We start from the raw sequence: 19,451 nt of genomic DNA, 5'->3' as shown, positions 1-19,451 counted from the left end.
TTAAAGCCCTAAAGGGTGATATCTGTCCCCCCCCCCCAATAAAAGGAAAACCCTCTTCAACCACAATCTTACCACCTCCAAAGCAGAACAAAAATATACTACATGGAAAGCAGTTTCAACTTCCCCACAAAACCCGCATGACGCCTCTCTCACAAAACCCATTCGTCTTAGCACCTCTTTCGATGCTAACGTCCCATAAGAAATCTATATACTAATTCCCTCGCTCTTGCCTGTATTCTCAGTTTACTAAATTCCACCCATATCACTCTCCAATCATATGTGGGATACACTGCCATCCCCTGCAGTGATTCCTGACGACGACCCACACCCACTAACCGTTTTACCTTGAGTTTTTTAACATTGCGAACCTTTAACATAAACCTCAACATATCTTCACACTCCAATAAGTCCCTGCCACCCCACCATTTGTGGATATCCCCCATCACCTCCCCCACCCGAAGACCCCTTTCCCCCACTGCCCGAATATACCTCTGCTTCACATATAGCGCCTTCACCCTAGACCCTAATGCCATCAATCCCAATCCTTCCTGTCTTACCGCAGTCATTACTACATCTTTGCCCAACCACGCCTTCCCATAACCCCACACATACCTTAATACTCTTCTTTGTAATTCCATAATATCCTGACTTCGTAAGGGATAAATTTCCGCCACTCCCCACACCTTACTATAAATCAGCGTATTTACCACCACAACCCTTTGATGCAAGGTTACGTCCCCGGCCCATAGACTCCTGAGCCTACTCAAAGCTCTGTCCATTACCATTTCTGAATTAACCCTCCTGCTCTCCTGTGCATCTGCCATATACAAAATCCCACAAATCTTTAGCCTTTCTACAGTTATCCAGCCAAACTCCTCCCCCAAGGTCCCGCCTACCCAAGCGCCTACCTCCAGCAACCGTGATTTCTGCTTATTAACTCTCATCCCAGTAGCATTCCCAAAAATCTCAAGTACCCTTCCCACTTTACTTAAATCTTCTATCTCATTAAGTAAAACAGTTGTATCATCTACATAACCAACAATATTCCCACAAAAGCCTCCACTCTCCCCCATCCTTCCCATCCCACCATCAACCAGAACATAGAAAGGATTCTGCATACATGCAAAGAGTATTTGGGAGAGTGGACACCCCTGCCTTAAACCCCTCCCCATGCTTACAGGACTACCCAACCTACCATTTACCTGTACTCTCATCGATGCATCCGCATACAATGTCCTCACCCATCCCACCACCCTCCCTCCAAACCCCATTCTCACCATACTCTCAATCAAAAATTCCCTATCCACATAATCATAAGCTTTCTCCCAATCCAGACCTAGAATACCTCCCTTACTACTACCCTCAAGGAAATCCCTAATACGTCCATGACCTACCCGCATACTCCTCCCATGTATCACCGACCCCATGACCTTCTTCAGTCTATTACCCAAAATTTTCGCAAAAACCTTGTAATCTACGCACATCAGAGATATTGCTCGGTAAGCACTCAACTCTCTTCCCCCCCTCTTCTTTGGCACCAAATCTATGACACCCGTTCTTTGCGATGTGTCCAACTTCCCACTAATTAACATATGATCCAATACCCTAACAAAGCATTGCCTAATACACCCCCAATGTGCTCTATAAAAATCATTTGGTATACCGTCTATCCCTGGTGTTTTCCCGGTACTCATCCCTAAAACTGCCTCTTCCACCTCAACCTCACTTATACCACCCTCCAACCCCACTCTATCCTGCTCACTTAAAACACTATGGACCCCCCTCCAAAAATACCCTCCCAGGAACCCCCCTCCCTCCAACTCCATTTCTCCCTAAACCAACTATCAGCATAGAGACTCATACTTTCTGTATTGGATAGGACCCGACCCTCTGGATACCCTCCCACCCCAGGGCTTGTCTCCAATTGTAGAATGGTGGTTACTCTCTGCCGGTCTCGAAATTTACGTAAAACAAACCCGGACGGCTTATCACCCCACAATACATCCTCTAACCCCGCTCTAACCCTAATTGCATCAAACCTATCATTGTGTAATTCAGCTGTTCTACTCCGAAGACTGGCCATGTCATCCCTCCTACCAACTCCCCCAGCATAACAGTCTTGCAACTGTCCCTCCAGATAATTTTGCAACCCAAAACGCCACCTCGCCTCTTCTCGTCCCCTAACCTTAAAAAAATTCGCTATTTCAGGTTTGGCCTGCATTTCCCACTAATCTAACAGAACTATCTCCCTGTCCCTAGCCTCCAAAAATGCAACCACCAATCACTGAAAAAAGGCCCCTCCCCCTCCTCCTTAAGAAGCCTAACATTTAATTTCCAGTACCCAGAATAAATACGCACCACTCCATCCCACATCAGATCTGCTATTACCGCCCTGTGATCAGAAAACCCCACATCGAAGGTTTGCACCCTCACAACATCTATACCCTGCTTAATATAGATTCTGTCCAATAGCGCCTCATATCCCCTATGGACGGACGTGTGCTCCACTAGGTATCCCCCCCTCCCCACCACATCAACAACCCCAATATCTCGCAATACATCCCTCAGAACACTCCACACACAACCCGCCCCTCTCGGTTCGATATCACCACTCCGAATCACACAATTCCAATAACCTCCTATTACTGTTATAGCAGGCAAACCTCTCAAGTGATACAGCAATACCTCCCTGACAAAATCTACTTTTACCCTGGTATTACTAGTTGCTGGCATGTAAAGTCCTATGAAACTAGCTCGACTCTCACCCCAGACACCATCCACCCTCACGACCCTCCCACCCCCCCCTCTTCCCAACCGATGACACGCAAGGGGCTGGTCTCCTTTACCGCCACTGCTACCCCACCTTTCAATTGCAAACCACTGGTAACATACATCCGATATCCTTTCACCCGCAACTCACATCCAGCCCTGTGATTATGCTCTTGCAAAAAGCAAATGTCAACATCAAACCGCCGTAAAAACCACTCCAACCAAACTTTCTTGACCTCAGTCTTAAGTCCATTAACATTAAGCGTGACACATCTGAAATTTATAGAAGGGGCGGCTTTCCCTTATGCCGCTGGGATTTACTCACTGCACTTTTCACATTACGTGTTCCCTTGCCACTCGAGTTTTCCTGTGCAGTCACCTCCCCCCTTCCTCTCCCACTGTGCAACTCAGGCGGACCTCTACCACTATGAGGCATCGGCTCCACCACCGCTGCCCATGACTTCTTCCCCGGCCTCTGCCCCGGGGTAATGACCTCATCTATCTCTGACGCAGCAGTTCTTTTCCTAGAACTTCCACTTACACACATATCACCATCAGGCGAATCCTCCTGGTGTACCTCCACGACCACCACATGCTCCAGTCCTTTCTTACTCAAGTCTTCCTCCACGATTTGTTGTCCCTCCAGCGCTCCGTCCTCACATAAACTGAGGACACCTTCTGCACAGGGCTCCTCCCCATCCAGAAAATCCTTGATCACATCCGCCAATGAACCATCCTGGGTCGAAGCTTCCTGGACTAAAGACTCCTCAGATGTCACCTTTGACTCCCCCGACGCCCCTGGGAGAGTGACACACGTCTCCGCCGCCGCCATCTCCCGTTCGACCTCCTCGCTCCAGAGGTCAGTCCTCCGGCCTCCCGAGGCACCAGAGCCAGGGACCAAATCACACGGCTGCTGAATCACAATTGGAGTTCCCAGAACTCGAGGAGCCTGCCTCCTAGGACACTGGGCTGCCATGTGCTCATAAGAGCTACACAGACGACATGTTTTCCTCTGACTAGCATAGTACACATAAACCTGTGTTCTATGACCGATCATCGTAACATAGGATGGTATAGGCCTTGTTAAAGACATTTTAAGGGTGTAAGAACCCTCCGGCAGCCCTTCATACGGACCATCCCTCCACACCCCCATGGTTGCAGAATGCACTGTCCCATAACTGCTAAAAAACTACTGTAGACCATATGCCGTGGCCTCGAAGGGTACATTTCGTACCTTCACCCATGTGAAGTACTTAGAGACGTCATGTAAAACGACATCCATCGCTGAATTCACACTCATGCGTTGTTCCTGGTAATGCTCTACAATTCTTGTGTAGAAGCCGGCTCGTACAAATTTCACGAAGATTCTTGTCAAACCATTAAGAGCGACGCCATACAATTCCTCACTGGGAATTCCATATGTATCCCTGATGATGTTAGGGAGAAGGACGTTCATCGTATCTCCACTTAACGTATCACGAACCAGCTCAATGCAGATAGTGTTTATTCTCCGTCCTGTACGTTCCGCCATTTTGATATCCAAGTGAAAACAGGTAAACTGCGCAAAAGCCAACTCAATCAGGAGCGACTGCGCAACACGTCCGCATGGCCCAATAGCAATGCGAACAAATGTAATAAAATCATTAGCTAGATAACCCCAATCAAGATTAGGCAGATGTTCCCTAAGTCCATTATAATCGGCAGAACGAAAATCAGGAATTTTTACTGTATTATCATTATTCTTGCATTCCCAATTAATGCTAAAAATGATGGATTTGTGATCACTTGCGCCAAGCTCTTCAGTGATCTCCAGATTATTCACGAGTGTTTCCTTATTTGACAAGACTAGGTCTAGCAAATTATTACCCCTGGTAGGCTCAGTTACGCTCTGTTTCAGAAAACAGTCCTGAACTGTTTCCATAAAGTCACTGGACTCTAGATTACCTGTCAAAGAATTCCAGTCAATTTGACTAAAGTTAAAGTCCCCTACTATGACTATGTTACTGTGTCCAGAAGCCCTAACAATTTCGTCCCAAAGAAGTCTCCCTCTATCGTGATCCAAGCCTGGAGGTCGGTATATTACACCTAGAATTAGCTTTTCTTGACCCTCCACGAACTCTACCCAAACAGGCTCTGTTACTGCTCCATCTAATTTTTATACCTGTTTTTATGCAACAATTAATATTTTCTCGAACATACAATGCAACTCCTCCCCCCTTCCCATTACATCTATCCACATTGAACAACTTAAATCCCTGAATATTACACTCAGCAGTCATATCCCGTCTCTTTAAATCATACCGTTTCAGTTAATGCAATGATAGCAAAGTTCCCAGCACATGCTACCAAACGTAGTTCATTAATTTTATTTCTTGCACTTCGACTGTTAGCATAAAATACCATCATATGTTTTTTCTTCTGCACATTTTTCCTATTGATCTTTGTTTTTACACAATTTCTGAAATTATCATTACCCAGAGTTACTCCATGACAGTTACTATTAAGACAGTAGGACTGTATACAGAAGATGAGGTAATCAGTCCCTCAACCTAGGAGTAGGTGCGAAGAGCACCATAGTCGTGGAGATTCTGAAGCAGAAGCAAGGAGCCTGGCGCTTATATAGTTAGGCCTCATTTAGATTATGCTGCACAGTTTTGGTCACCGTATTACAGAATGGATATAAATTCTCTGGAAAATGTACAAAGAAGGATGACAAAGTTGATCCCATGTATCAGAAACCTTCCCTATGAGGATAGACTAAGGGCCCTGAATCTGCACTCTCTAGAAAGACGTAGAATTAGGGGGGATATGATTGAGGTGTATAAATGGAAGACAGGAATAAATAAAGGGGATGTAAATAGTGTGCTGAAAATATCTAGCCTAGACAGGACTCGCAGCAATGGTTTTAAGTTGGAAAAATTCAGATTCAGGAAGGATATAGGAAAGTACTGGTTTGGTAATAGAGTTGTGGATGAGTGGAACAAACTCCCGAATACAGTTATAGAGGACAGAACGTTGTGTAGCTTTAAAAATAGGTTGGATAAATACATGAGTGGATGTGGGTGGGTGTGAGTTGGACCTAATAGCTTGTGCTACCAGGTCGGTTGCCGTGTTCCTCCCTTAAGTCAATGTGACCTGACCTGATTAGGTTGGGTGCATTGGCTTAAGCCGGTAGGAGACTTGGACCTGCCTCGCATGGGCCAGTAGGCCTTCTGCAGTGTTCCTTCGTTCTTACGTTCTTATGTGACTCCTGTGTTGTTGGGTTGGTGGTGCTTAAGTATCATGTATGCCAATGATACTTGGCATTCCTCAGGTCACGTGCGTCACTCACACCTCACTCTCCGCCTATATATATATAATGTATAAATAACAAAAAGGCACAATACCGTGACTGGAACGATACTCAAATAACCCGCACATAAAAGACAGAAGCTTACGACGACGTTTCGGTCCGACTTGGACCATTGACAAAGTCACACTAACAGAGAAGGAGCAGGACGGCTATATATAGGCAGGAAGAGGTGGAGGTAGTAGTAGTGGTAGTAGTAGTAGTAGTAGTAGTACAAGAATTGTATATAATACCGACAGGATGAAATGACACACGCACAACACCCGGGCGTGTGTCATTTCATCCTGTCGGTATTATATACAATTCTTGTACTACTACTACTACTACTACTACCACTACTACTACCTCCACCTCTTCCTGCCTATATATAGCCGTCCTGCTCCTTCTCTGTTAGTGTGACTTTGTCAATGGTCCAAGTCGGACCGAAACGTCGTCGTAAGCTTCTGTCTTTTATGTGCGGGTTATTTGAGTATATATAATGTCTTTCTGCCTCTGTATGTTAGAAGTGATCAAGGTCCCAGGACCGAAACGTTTTCTAATAAATATGTCATAGTGTTTGCTTACGTGTCTTTCTAAACCAACTTGTCGGTATTTATTACCAATTTATTTTTCTCTGCTTTCTATTGGTAAGCCATGCCTCTATCCATGCTAGAACTTTACCTCCTATACAATGAGCTGCCACTTTTTTCAAGTCTCCTGTGAGGTACTCTATCGAAGGCTTTACTAAAATCCAAATAAACAATATCATATTCCTTATCACTGTCAACTGCCTCAAATGTTCTATTGAAGAACGTCAGCAAGTTTGTCAGGCAGGAACGACCTCTCGTGAATCCATGCTGAGATTCATTTATCAAGTTATGCTCTTCAAGGTGACTTCTAATAATGTCAGCTATAATTGATTCTAATAACTTGCCCACTATAGATGTCAGGCTTATTGGACGGTAATTTGAAGGAACGGAATTATCCCCTGATTTGAATATAGGAACCACATTAGCCATCTCCCACAACTCTGGCACAACACCATCTTGCATTCCTTAAGTACCCTGGAAAATAACTCATCAGGTCCAGGCGACTTATTTTGCTTCAGTTTGTCTATCCTTCGGTACCAAATCACACCCTCAAGGTACTACAATGGAACATTCAGGGCCTGAGGGGCAAACAGCACCTCTTGCTGGAGGCAGTAATTCGGGATCGGGTTGACATCGTCTTGCTACAAGAAACTCTGACTGTCCCGACTATGTGCCCAAGACTACCCGGTTTTGCTGGGTATTTTCGGCACATGGACCCGGGCGTTCACTGCAGAGGCACAGCTGTATTTGTATCCAATACAATACCTCACGAGGTTATAGCCAACCCTGTGGACTGTGGGGAGGATGTCGAGGTACAGGACATCCTTGTGCACATACCTGGGGCGCCCATTACCATCTATAACATCTACAAGAACTCAAGACACACCCTCGACATTGCAGAGCTCCTCGCACTAGCACTCACTGAGTGCATTATTGTGGGTGGAGATTTCAACGCACATCACCCAATGCTGCACTCTCACTCAGCAACCAATGCTGCTGGCAGACACGTAGCAATGCTCCTGCACCATATTCCACAGGTAAAATTCCTAAACAATGGAGACCCCACACACCTGTTGGGTGGCTGCCTCGACCTTACCTTCGGGTCAAGACAACTAGCAGCAGGAGCCACATGGGAAACTCATCCTCACCTTGTCAGTGACCACTTTGCAGTGATCACTACCCTCAACATCAACAGGCCTCCCACTGTTGTGCTGCCTCCTAGATGGGACGTAAAGAGGGCTAACTGGAAGGTGTTCCAGGATTATCTTCATGACTGGTGGCCCACGTACTCTCTATCTGAAGACTGATACGGCTGAACAGGAGCTAATCACTGTTCTCATCCAGGCAGCAGAGTGCGCAATTCCAAAGAAGTCTGCAGGACGCACTCACAAAAGAGACTGGTGGTTCTACAACGACGAGGTGCGGGAGCAGAACCACCGCATCAACTCATTTAGGAAGCTATACAGGCGTAACCCTACGGCAGAGAACAGGAATGCTCTGAGAGCCATTGTGCAGCATGCCCGCAGAGTCTCTCTCAGAGTAAAAACTGAGAAATGGCTGGAGTGGTGCTCAACATTCGGGCATCACACCACCTTATCTGAGATATGGGGAAAGCTCAACATAGCAACTGGCAAGAGCAAGCCGAGGCCACCAGCACACCCGAACCCATCCCAGGAAGCTGAGAAACTAGTGGAGCTTTTCACTTTCAGGGGAGCCTCCACTCAGCTCCCACAGGACATCCGGAACATACAGACGGATCTTCTGCCACAGCGCCAGCTAACGATACAAGCTGTATGTGAGTCGGAAGATGTGACTGATGAAGACCTTACGGACTTGGAACTCCGACGTGCCATTAAGAACACAGGTGACACTGCCCCGGGCATCGATGGTGTTACATACTCCATGATTGCACGGGCTGGGCAGAGTGGATGGGAGGCCATACTAGACGTCATTAACAAGTCGTGGAGGGCCAGGACACTCCCAGCAGCTTGAAAGAAAGCTACCATCGTACCAATTTCAAAGCCCAAGGACCCAGGCAGTATGAGACCCATATCGCTGACCAGCTGCTTAGCCAAGACTGCTGAGAGGATGGTGTTAAACCGCCTCCTATGGAAACTTGGACCCTCTCATCATCACATATTTGGCTTCACCAAAGGAGTGGGTACAGCAGAGTGCATAACCACTCTACTAAGCCAGATTGCTGATAGTAACAAAAAACCTAGTATCGTCGTCTACCTCGACCTTGAAAAGGCATTTGAGCTAGCCAGTCCCACAGCAATTCTGGCAATACTAGCTCGGAAGGGAATCAAAGGACGCCTCCTGGCCTGGATAGAGTCCTACCTCAGGGGCAGGCAGGCCTGTGTCAACTTTCAGGGACACTACTCTTCCTTTAAAACCCTGGAAAACGGTACGCCACAAGGAGGTGTGCTCAGTCCTACCCTGTTTAACATCCTTATGCAGGAACTTGTGAGCCTTCCCTTTCATAGTAGTACACAGCTCCTCAGCTATGCTGATGATCTTGCACTCGTAGTGAATGGTAAAGGCAATTTAGAACGACAGGCTCAGAGAGCTTTGGACCTAATTACGCAGTCTTGCAAGGAACTAGGCCTCAAGATCTCGGCCGAGAAATCTCTTGCAATGATGTTCAAGGGACCAGATCCTGTGAATAGATTACGTATTCAGGATATAGAACTTGAGTGGACAGGCTCCTACCTGTACTTGGGAATCTACATTGATAAAATGCTGACTTTTCAGAAACAGGCCGAGTATGTCAGGTCACGTGCTCTACTCAGACTCAACGCCATGAGAGCCATGACTAGGCACCGTGCAGGGGCAAGCAAAGACGTACTTCGCTTGTACTATATACAAGCTATACGCTCGCTCATTGACTACGGTGCACCAGCGTTAGCTCATCTCTTCCCGCAGAGCAGGCAAAGGGTGGAGGTCATACAAAATCAGGCGATAAGATCTATGCTTAGGGCCCCCATCTGGACTAACACAGTATGTCTCAGATCTGAGGCCCGGCTTCCTTCCTTGGCTGACAGAGTAAGATACATAAACGCCTGCAAAGTGGCCACGATTCTGCACCGGCAGCAAGGTACCCCACTAAGGAGACGGATATTGACAACCATGGCACAAGATCCCACACTCTTCACGGACTACTCCTGGATTCGTTCGTTTTGTGCTGCTGGGCGGAAGCTGCTGCCTATACAACTACTCCTTGAGAAGAGTTGTGACCTTCCTGTTGCTGGGTACCATCCACCACCTCCCTGGTGCCCAGATCCAGCCGATGTTTGCATCATGCAACTACCCATCTCTAAGCGTCTCTGCAGTCAAGACACCCGCAGCAATCATGCTGAGACAAGCATGGCACTGGCAGAGGGAGGCGCCATGTGCAGTGTATTTCACAGATGATTCTGTCGACCCTGACAGGAAGAGAGCAGCAGCTGGACTGTACCACAATGGTCACACACTCCCTGACCACTGCACAATCCTTCAAGCTGAGCTTGTGGCGATTCAGCAGGCATTGTCACATGCCCTACGACATCGACTCCGACCTGTCATGCATGTTGATTCCACCTCTGCAATCAATGCCCTCTCCCATCCTCAACCGCAGGACAATGTTCACCTCATCACATCGATCCTGAGCATAATGGCAGCCTTAGAAGTTCAGGGTAACAGATCGACATTGAACTGGATCCCCAGCCATGCTGGCATCCGGGGAAATGAGGCGACAGATGATGCAGCCAAGGCAGCAACAGACTATCCACATGTTGGGATTACTGTCCCAATCAGCCTACGACAGACCAAACTGGTGGCTGCGAGAGCCATGAAACTTATGGGGGAGGTCCTAGGTGATACCCCATCTCAACAGTGGTACCGAGCAGCGACTCAGTGAGAACCCCCTCCATATGATAGAAGCTGGTCCAGAGCGCAGTGTACCGCCATCCATCGGCTTCGTTTGGGCTTTCCCACAGCCAAGATGATGGTAGACAAGGCTGAGGAGGAGATGTGCCAGTACTGTCAGCACGTTGTCCAACGGCCCCTAACACACTATCTTCTGGAGTGCGAAGTTACTGAGGCACTCCACAGGCAACTAGGAATGATATTCCCTCCCGAAGAGGACCCAGAGATGACTGCGGCCACACTAGTGTACCATGGGGTCAACGAACCAGACAAGCTGTTACCTGTGATAACGACATATTCTCCTCCTCGCTAGTGTCCACAGTTAGGAGTACATATGGTGTTGTCACTTATGAGATGCACCAGTTGAACTGACCAAAAGAGTGCTTGAGCAGCATACGTCGCATCATTGTAGAAAGCTTTCCCCCTCGGGAGCCAGAGACGGGTCATCGCAAGATTGAGACCCGTGCCAGGACTACTGTCTTGGCGAACATTATACATACATCTGTATGTTAGAAGTGATCAAGGTCCCAGGACCGAAACGTTTTCTAATAAATATGTCATAGTGTTTGCTTACGTGTCTTTCTAAACCAACTTGTCGGTATTTATTACCAAGGTTTATACCAATGTAAATTATGAACAAGAGAGGGCCTAAAACTGATCCTTGTGGAACGCCACTAGTGACTAATCCCCATTCAGATTTCACTCCATTAATGGTAACTCTCTGCTTTCTATTGGTAAGCCATGCCTCTATCCATGCTAGAACTTTACCTCCTATACCATGAGCTGCCACTTTTTTCAAGAGTCTCCTGTGAGGTACTCTATCGAAGGCTTTACTAAAATCCAAATAAACAATATCATATTCCTTATCACTGTCAACTGCCTCAAATGTTCTATTGAAGAACGTCAGTAAGTTTGTCAGGCAGGAACGACCTCTCGTGAATCCATACTGAGATTCATTTATCAAGTTATGCTCTTCAAGGTGACTTCTAATAATGTCAGCTATAATTGATTCTAATAACTTGCCCACTATAGATGTCAGGCTTATTGGACGGTAATTTGAAGGAACGGACTTATCCCCTGATTTGAATATAGGAACCACATTAGCCATCTTCCACAACTCTGGCACAACACCGGTAAGGATGGATCCATTAAACACACTCGTTAATGGCTGACTAAGCTCCATCTTGCATTCCTTAAGTACCCTGGAAAACAACTCATCAGATCCCGGGGACTTATTTTCCTTCAGTTTGTCTATCCTTCAGTTTGTCTATCTTTTTTATGCAACAGTTTAAGCGATCTCGGACATACAATGCCACCCCACCCCCCTTCCCGATACTTCTATCTACTTGGAACAATTTAAAACCCTGAATGTGACATTCTGCAGGCATGTCCCGACTTTTTGAATTAAACCCACTAATGTTTTGTTAGTGGGATGAATTGTAAAGGACCTGCCTAGTATGGGCCAACAGGCCCACTGCAGTGTTCCTCCTTTCTTACGTTCTTATGTTCTTATGTACTACTACTACTACCACCACCACCACTACTACTACTACTACCACCACCACTACCTCTTCCTGCCTATATATAGCCGTCCTGCTCCACTTCTGATTAGTGTGACTTTGTAAATGGTCCAAGTCGGACCGAAACGTCGTCGTAAGCTCCTCTCTTCTATGTGCGGGTTATTTGTGTATCTCCTGTTAAATTATTTATTTTTATAATATACTTTTTGAAGATAATTTAAGAAGCATTATGAAGGTTTTCTTACCATGGGACGGAGTTGGTAGCACAGTGGAGCTTCTCAAACGAATGAAAAACGACCGTCACTAAACCCTCATGGTCGATGTAGTTTTCGTAGAATTTGATTGGCAGCTCAATACTGGTGTGATTAAAATTATAATGTTGATATTTCCTGTTCAAATCCGTGAAGTAACTCGGACTCTGTCGTGAAATAAGTGAATCTGGGGAAAAAAAATAAGTGAATCTGGGGAAAAAAATAGCTTTAGAAATACCTATGTGACAAATAGCATCATTAAAAATACACATGTGACTGGCCGTATTATTTAAAATAATGTGACTGGCCGTATTATTTAAAATACCCATGTGACTGGTCATATAGTTAAAAAAAAAATTACTTACGTGACTTGTCGCACCATTAAAATTGCGTATATGATTGGCCGTATCATTTAAAATACCTATGTGACTCGTATAATTAAAGAAATATCTATGTGACTGATCGTATCAAACAGTTTCCTGTGTGACAGGTCGTATCATAAATGAACAATTTGACAAATAACCCAGTATACATGAAATATAATAAAAATAATATTCAAGCGGCTTGATTCTGAAAAAAAGTGTTTTGGATTGAGGTTCAATTAGTGTGTATTGTAAAATTAGTGTATGAAAGAATTTGTGTAAATCTGGGAATCTTTGTTCTGGAAACGTGTTGCCAACCATTGGATTTTGAGTCCAATACAAATTTTGTCAGACATAGCAACACCTTGAGCTCTAGATGCAGGGAATTCTTCACAGCTTGACCTCTTCGAGGGAGGTTCCTTGTTGTGGTGAAGAGAATCTTTGTTGAGGAGCTGGACCTTTTGGTTTTCTTCCTCCGTCCTAGCTTAACTACACCTCACGCCTCCCTTCCCTGCCCCATCCTTTCTTTTCTATCCTTTCTCCTATCCCACCATTCCTCTCTCCTTCCATTGCTGAGTTTGGCCTTCTGGGCTCCTACCCTCCGAAATTCTAGCTCCTAGGTTGGGGAAAAGTTGTCTGTCCCATTCTAATGAAGCCTTAGTGTTGGTGTTGCATGCTGTGGAAACTATATCATTTGGGGATGCTCTGATCCACCCTCTGGAGCCCCAGAGGGCCGCTTACGGTGGCCTCCGGTTGATGGGCGTATCTCTGGAGGCTGTCTGTTAGTTCTGAAAGGCCTTGTGGTGGGTTTCCGACTGCTCTCTCTTTTGTCCGCCGAGGTGGCTCAGTGGGTGTGAGGTTGCTATCCTGGATTGCCAGTTTACCAGTGTGAAGGGTAGGGTTGGACACGGGTTCCATGCCACCTATGCACTACCGGCAGCACTGAGGGGCCCTCTAGGGTGGAGAGTGGGATATACAATTAATTCCTTCTAGGAGCTACCCCTCCATGTACCTTTTTTTTTTTTGAAAGGACAAAAATAAGAAGGAAAATAGAAACATTACCATAGAGACCCAAGTCCATGAAATTCCTTCTCCTCCTCCTCTTTCTGCTGCAGCACCTACCTCACGACCACGACTGAATTTAAATTATCCTTTGGACCCCTCTAACAACCCGGTAACTTCTTCAGATAACGTTTCATTGTCCACCTCTGGTACCGAGGTTCTGTCTGGCCATTATGATACGTCCGACCTCTACAATGCGACGATTTTCAGATCACCTACTCATCTTAGGAGTGTTAGTGTTAGTACTCGCCTATTTGTAGTTGCAGAAGTTGAGTCACAGTTCCAGGTCTACCTCTTCACTGATCGCTACTAGGTCACTCTCTCCTTGCTCAATGAGCTTTATCGAACCTCCTCTTAAAACTATGTATGGTTCCTCAATCCACTACGTTGCTTTCCAAAATATTCCTCTTCCTACAACTTTATGACTGAAGAAATACTTCCTAACATCCCTTTGACTCCTCTGAGTCTTCAGCTTCCAACTGTGACCCCTTGTTTCTGGGTCCCATCTCTGGAACATCCTGTCTTTGTCCACCTTGTCAATTCTTCGCAGTATTTTATATGTCGTTATCATGTTTCCCCTAACCTCCTGTCCTCCAGTGTCGTAAGGCAGATTTCCCTTAACTTTTCTTTGTAGGAGATTCCTCTTAGCTCTGGGACTAGTCTTGTTGCAAACCTTTTCACCTTGTTTGTTTTCCTGACGTACTTGGCCAAGTGAGGGGTTCCAAATTGGAACTACATAATCCAATATTGGCCTGAAGTACAAGGTGTACAAGGTTCAGAACGATTCTTTACTGAGATGTCGGAATGCTCTTCTTAGGTTCGCTAGTCGCACATGTGCTGCAGCAGTTATTTAGGTGATTTGCACCTCAGGAGACTTGGTATTATATACACTCCAAAATCTTTCTCTTTGAGTGAGGTTTGTAGTCATTGGCTCCCTAGACTGTACTCTGTCTCTGGTCTTCTTTGCCCTTCCTCTATCTTCATGATATTGCACTTGGTAAGGTTGAATTCCAAGAGCCATTTGCTGGACCAGGCCTGCAGTCCGTCCAGATCTCTGTGAAGTCCTGCCTTATCTTCCGACTGAATTCTCCTCGTTAACTTAAATCCTCTGCAAACAAGGATACTTCTAAGTCTATTCCATCACGTCATTCACATATACCAGAAACAGCACCGGTTCTAGAACTGACCCTTGTGGAACCCCGCTCGTCACAGGCGCACACTCTGACACCTCGTCACGTACCATGACTCGCTGATGTCTTTCAGTCAAGTATTCTTTGATCCATTGCAGTGCCTTCCCTGTTATACCTGAAGAAGTACTTCCTAACATCCCTGTGATTCAGCTGAGACTTCAACTTCCATCTGTGACCCCTTGTTACTGTGTCCCATCTCTGGAATATCCTGCCTCCGTCCATCTTGTCAATTCCTCTCAGTATTTTATACATCGTTATCATATCATCCCTATCTCTCCTGTCCTCCAGTCTCGTCAGGTCGATTTCCTTTAACCCTTCCTCGTAGGATATGCCCCTTAACTCTGGGACTAGTCTTGTTGCAAACCTTTGCACTTTCTCTAATTTCTTTACTTGCTTGGCTGGGTGTGGGTTCAAAATTGGTGCTGTATACTCCAATATAGGCCTGACATACACGGTGTACAGTGTCCTGAATGATTCCTTATTGAGATGTCTGAATGCTATTCTTTCGAGATGTGCCCGGTGTTATGCTCACCCCAAAATTCTTTTCCTTAAGTGAAGTTTGAAGTCTCTGGCCCTCTAGATTGTACTCCATCTGCTGTCTTCTTTGTCCTACCCCAGTCTTCATGACTTTGCACTTAGTGGCGTTGAACTCGAGGAGCCAGTTTCCGGACCAGGCACGCAGCCTGACCAGATCCCTCTGTAGTTCCGCCTGGTCCTCGTCCGACTGAATTCTTCCCATCAACTTCACACCATCTACAAACAAGGACACATCTGAGTCTATTCCTCCCATTAAGTCGTTCATATACACCAGAAACAGCACCAGTCCTTGGACTGACCCTTCTGGAAACCCGCTCGTTACAGGCGCCCACTCTGACACTTCGCCACGTACCATGATGTCTTTCCGACAGGCTTTCCCTGATCCACTGCAGTGCCTTCCCTGTTATATCTGCCTGGTCTTCCAGGTTATGTATTAATCTCTTGTGTGGATGTGAGGGAAAAGTTCAAAAGATAGGAGTAGCGAGCGAGTATATGGTAACGATAGTTTGATTGCCGGCTGCTTGTTAAGGTAGGGTAAGTCTAGCTCCCGCTATCCCCCCCCTTTCTCCCCACCCCGAAAGGTGATGTGTGGGGCTCCGGCCAAACAGTAATCACTCGACTCACAGCTCCCAGCACAACTGTAAGTAAAAGCCTGCTCCTATTCTAGTAGACTTATTGGTTGAAAGCTTCACTTTTGACCAATAATAAACTTAGTCCTTTCAGCCTTTATCTCCATGTTAGATGTTTTAATAATCACCAAGTCTTTTAGGTATTGTACTTATCATGGAGAGTGATTTCTTAAGCAGTGGGTAACCTGTCTCTCTTTCCAGCTTGGAATGACAGATCGGGTCACCTGCCAACCAACGAGAAGTGTTGAAGGAGAAGGACTTTTGCAAAAGTCTGGAGACGTCACATGTTGGATCTACCTACCTGATTAACTGTAGGCGACAGCAGACAACAACCCCTCATCTTTGTAGTGGTAAAGAACCTGCTTTCCTGTCATCTGGACAGACTATTCAAGGCTATAGACTCTGTGAAGAACTAGCTGTTGGGTTGTCACCAACACCTGCGACCCCCCCCCCACATCATCAGTAACAGCTACAATTTCTACAAGACGGTGTCAACATCAACCAGACGCCCCAGTTTACTTGTACATATTAGCGTTGAATTCAAATGGCAATTTTTCATTTCATTTTTCATTTTTCTTTCAAGTAGGATACACCTTCGTATTTCAATGTTTTATCTTTGCATTAATAAATAATAAAGTGTTTATCTTTGTGAATTATTATTTCTTTTTCTATTCATTAATTTTCCTGAGGAGGAGCCAGCTTTGGTAATACTGTCTGAAGTTGTTACAGGGCTGAGTAAGCCTTCACAGTGGAAATGTGTCAAGAGCCTTCTTACAGTCCATGAAAATACAATCTACCAACCTCTCTCTCTCTTGTCTTACTGCTGTCACCCTGTCATAGAACTCCAGTAGGTTTGTGACACAGGATTTCCCGTCCCTGAAACCGTGTTGGTTGCCGATGATAAGCTCATTCCTTACTAGGTGATCCACCACTCTTCTCCTGATAATCTTCTCCTTGACTTTGCACATTATACATGTTAATGACACTGGTCAGTAGTTTAATGCTTCACATCTGTCTCCTTTTTTTTTTAAAAAATGGGACTACATTTGTTGTCTTCCATACCTCAGGTAGTCGCCCTGTTACGAAAGATGTGTGACACATAGCACCTCTGCTCCCTCTCTCAGGACCCATGGAGAGATGTTATCCGGCCCCATTGCCCTTGATGTATCTAGCTCGCTTAGTAGCCTCTTCACTTCTTCCTCGGTTGTATGTATTGTGTCTAACACTTGAAGGTGTGCCTCACCTCTCCGTCTTTTCGGAATCCCTTCTGTCTCCTCTGTGAACACTTCTTTGAATTTCATGTTGAGCTCCTCACATACTTCTCAGTCATTTCTTGTGATCTCTCCTCCTTCCTTCCTCAGCCTGATTACCAGGTCCTTGACTATTGTTTTCCTCCTGATGTGACTTCGGGTCATATTTGGCTTTCACTGCTATGTCATTTTCGTATTGATCTTGGGCATCCCCAACGACAATACACACACAACTCACACAACGTGCGTGTGTGTGTGTGTACTCACCTAGTTGTACTCACCTAGTTGAGGTTGCAGGGGTCGAGTCCAAGCTCCTGGCCCTGCCTCTTCACTGATCGCTACTAGGTCACTCTCCCTGAACCGTGAGCTTTATCATACCTCTGCTTAAAGCTATGTATGGATCCTGCCTCCACTACATCGCTTCCCAAACTATTCCACTTCCTGACTACTCTGTGGCTGAAGAAATTCTTCCTAACATCCCTGTGATTCATCTGTGTCTTCAACTTCCAACTGTGTCCCCTTGTTACTGTGTCCAATCTCTGGAACATCCTGTCTTTGTCCACCTTGTCAATTCCTCTCAGTATTTTGTATGTCGTTATCATGTCCCCCCTATCTCTCCTGTCCTCCAGTGTCGTCAGGTTGATTTCCCTTAACCTCTCCTCGTAGGACATACCTCTTAGCTCTCTGTGTGTGTGTGCGTGTGTGTATCTTACCTGATGTCGTGGAGTTGTAGTCAACGGTGTAATTCGAGAGGAAGGAGGCGAGGGCGAGGGCAGCAAATGTAAGACTTTTCTGCAGTAGAGTGGAGGCTCTAGCTCTGGTTACCTCATTCACCCCGGTCCACCTGTGTGGGTCTGATCTATCCAGTACCTCCAGGACATCTTCCATGTACTTCTGTTGGGTTAGCAAAAAATGTATTTTATACATCTGTAAATTGGAGAGTTCTGAACATTTACCGTTTGTGGTTCAAATAATGTTAAGGAAATTATTTGAAAAAGCGTACTCAGGAAGTACACAGTAACTACTAAGAAAGTACTCGATAACTACTAAGGAAGTACTCAGTAAGCGGTATCTTCAAGATTTCCGGCATCTATTATTTTCAATGTTACACTGGTGAATAAGTGAATAAGTGTTGCGATATGTACAAAACGAAAGAATTATGTTCCCTTATGTCATTGATAGGAGCGACTACCTGTTTCTCTGACTACATATTTATATATAATGTCTCCTTTCTGGTGTGTGAAGATGGCCAATTATACTCTATGGCAGGAAAAATAAATTAAAATGATTTTAATGTACAGTAGCGGAGAAGCCATCACTTGAATATCTTCAGTGAAATATCTGCCAAGTGCTCTTGATCCAAACATGTCACAGGAACTGATAGTGAAGAATGTAAGAGAAATAATATATGACAAGTTAAAGCTTCTCTACAGGCAGGCACAGCGCCTACCGTCTGTGTACTACTATTTGTACTCACCAATTTGTGGTTGCAGGCGTCGAGACTCAGCTCCTGGCCCCGCCTCTTCACTGATCGTTATTAGGTATGATGAAGCTCCATGAGTTTCATCATACCTCGTCTTAAAACTATGTATGGTTCCTGCCTTCACACATCACTCGCCAGACTATTCCACTTCCTGACAACTATGTGACTGAAGAAATACTTCCTAGCATCCCTTTAACCCTTCCGAGTCTTCAGCTTCCAGTTGTGACCCCTTGTTTCTGGGTCCCATCTCTGGAACATCCTGTCTCTGTCCACCTTGCCCATTCCTCGCAGTATTTTGAATTGCGTTATCATGTATCCCCTAACCCTCCTGTCCTCCAGTGTCGTAAAACCGATTTCCCTTAACCCATAGCTCTGGAACTAGCCTTGTTGCAAACCTTTGCACTTTCTCTAGTTTCTTTACATGCTTGGCTAGGTGTGGGTTCCAAACTAGTGCTGCATACTCCAGTATGGGCCTGACGTACACGGTGTACAGAGTCTTGAACGATTCCTTACTGATGTGCCAGAATGCTATTCTCAGATTTGCCAGGCGCTCATATGCTGCAGCAGTTATCTG

At 45.6% G+C, this 19,451-nt stretch overlaps 1 protein-coding gene across 2 annotated transcripts in view; it reads right to left on the bottom strand.

The window, feature by feature from the left end:
- Nucleotides 1–19,451, bottom strand: part of LOC128693117 (adhesion G protein-coupled receptor L3) — a 305,787-nt gene that overhangs the window by 89,249 nt on the left and 197,087 nt on the right. For both annotated transcript variants that reach the window (XM_070089532.1, XM_070089533.1), the window contains exons 16-17: nt 18,108–18,288; nt 12,359–12,551 (exon numbers count right to left, since the gene is read on the bottom strand). In XM_070089532.1, coding sequence (XP_069945633.1) covers nt 12,359–12,551; nt 18,108–18,288 — 374 coding nt within the window. The remainder of the gene's footprint in view (nt 1–12,358; nt 12,552–18,107; nt 18,289–19,451) is intronic.

The sequence above is a fragment of the Cherax quadricarinatus genome, chromosome 28 (assembly GCF_038502225.1).
Source record: "Cherax quadricarinatus isolate ZL_2023a chromosome 28, ASM3850222v1, whole genome shotgun sequence".
Classification (NCBI taxonomy): Eukaryota; Metazoa; Arthropoda; class Malacostraca; order Decapoda; family Parastacidae; genus Cherax; species Cherax quadricarinatus.
Note: the sequence above shows the minus strand (reverse complement) of the source record. Positions and strands in the feature narration are given on the sequence as shown.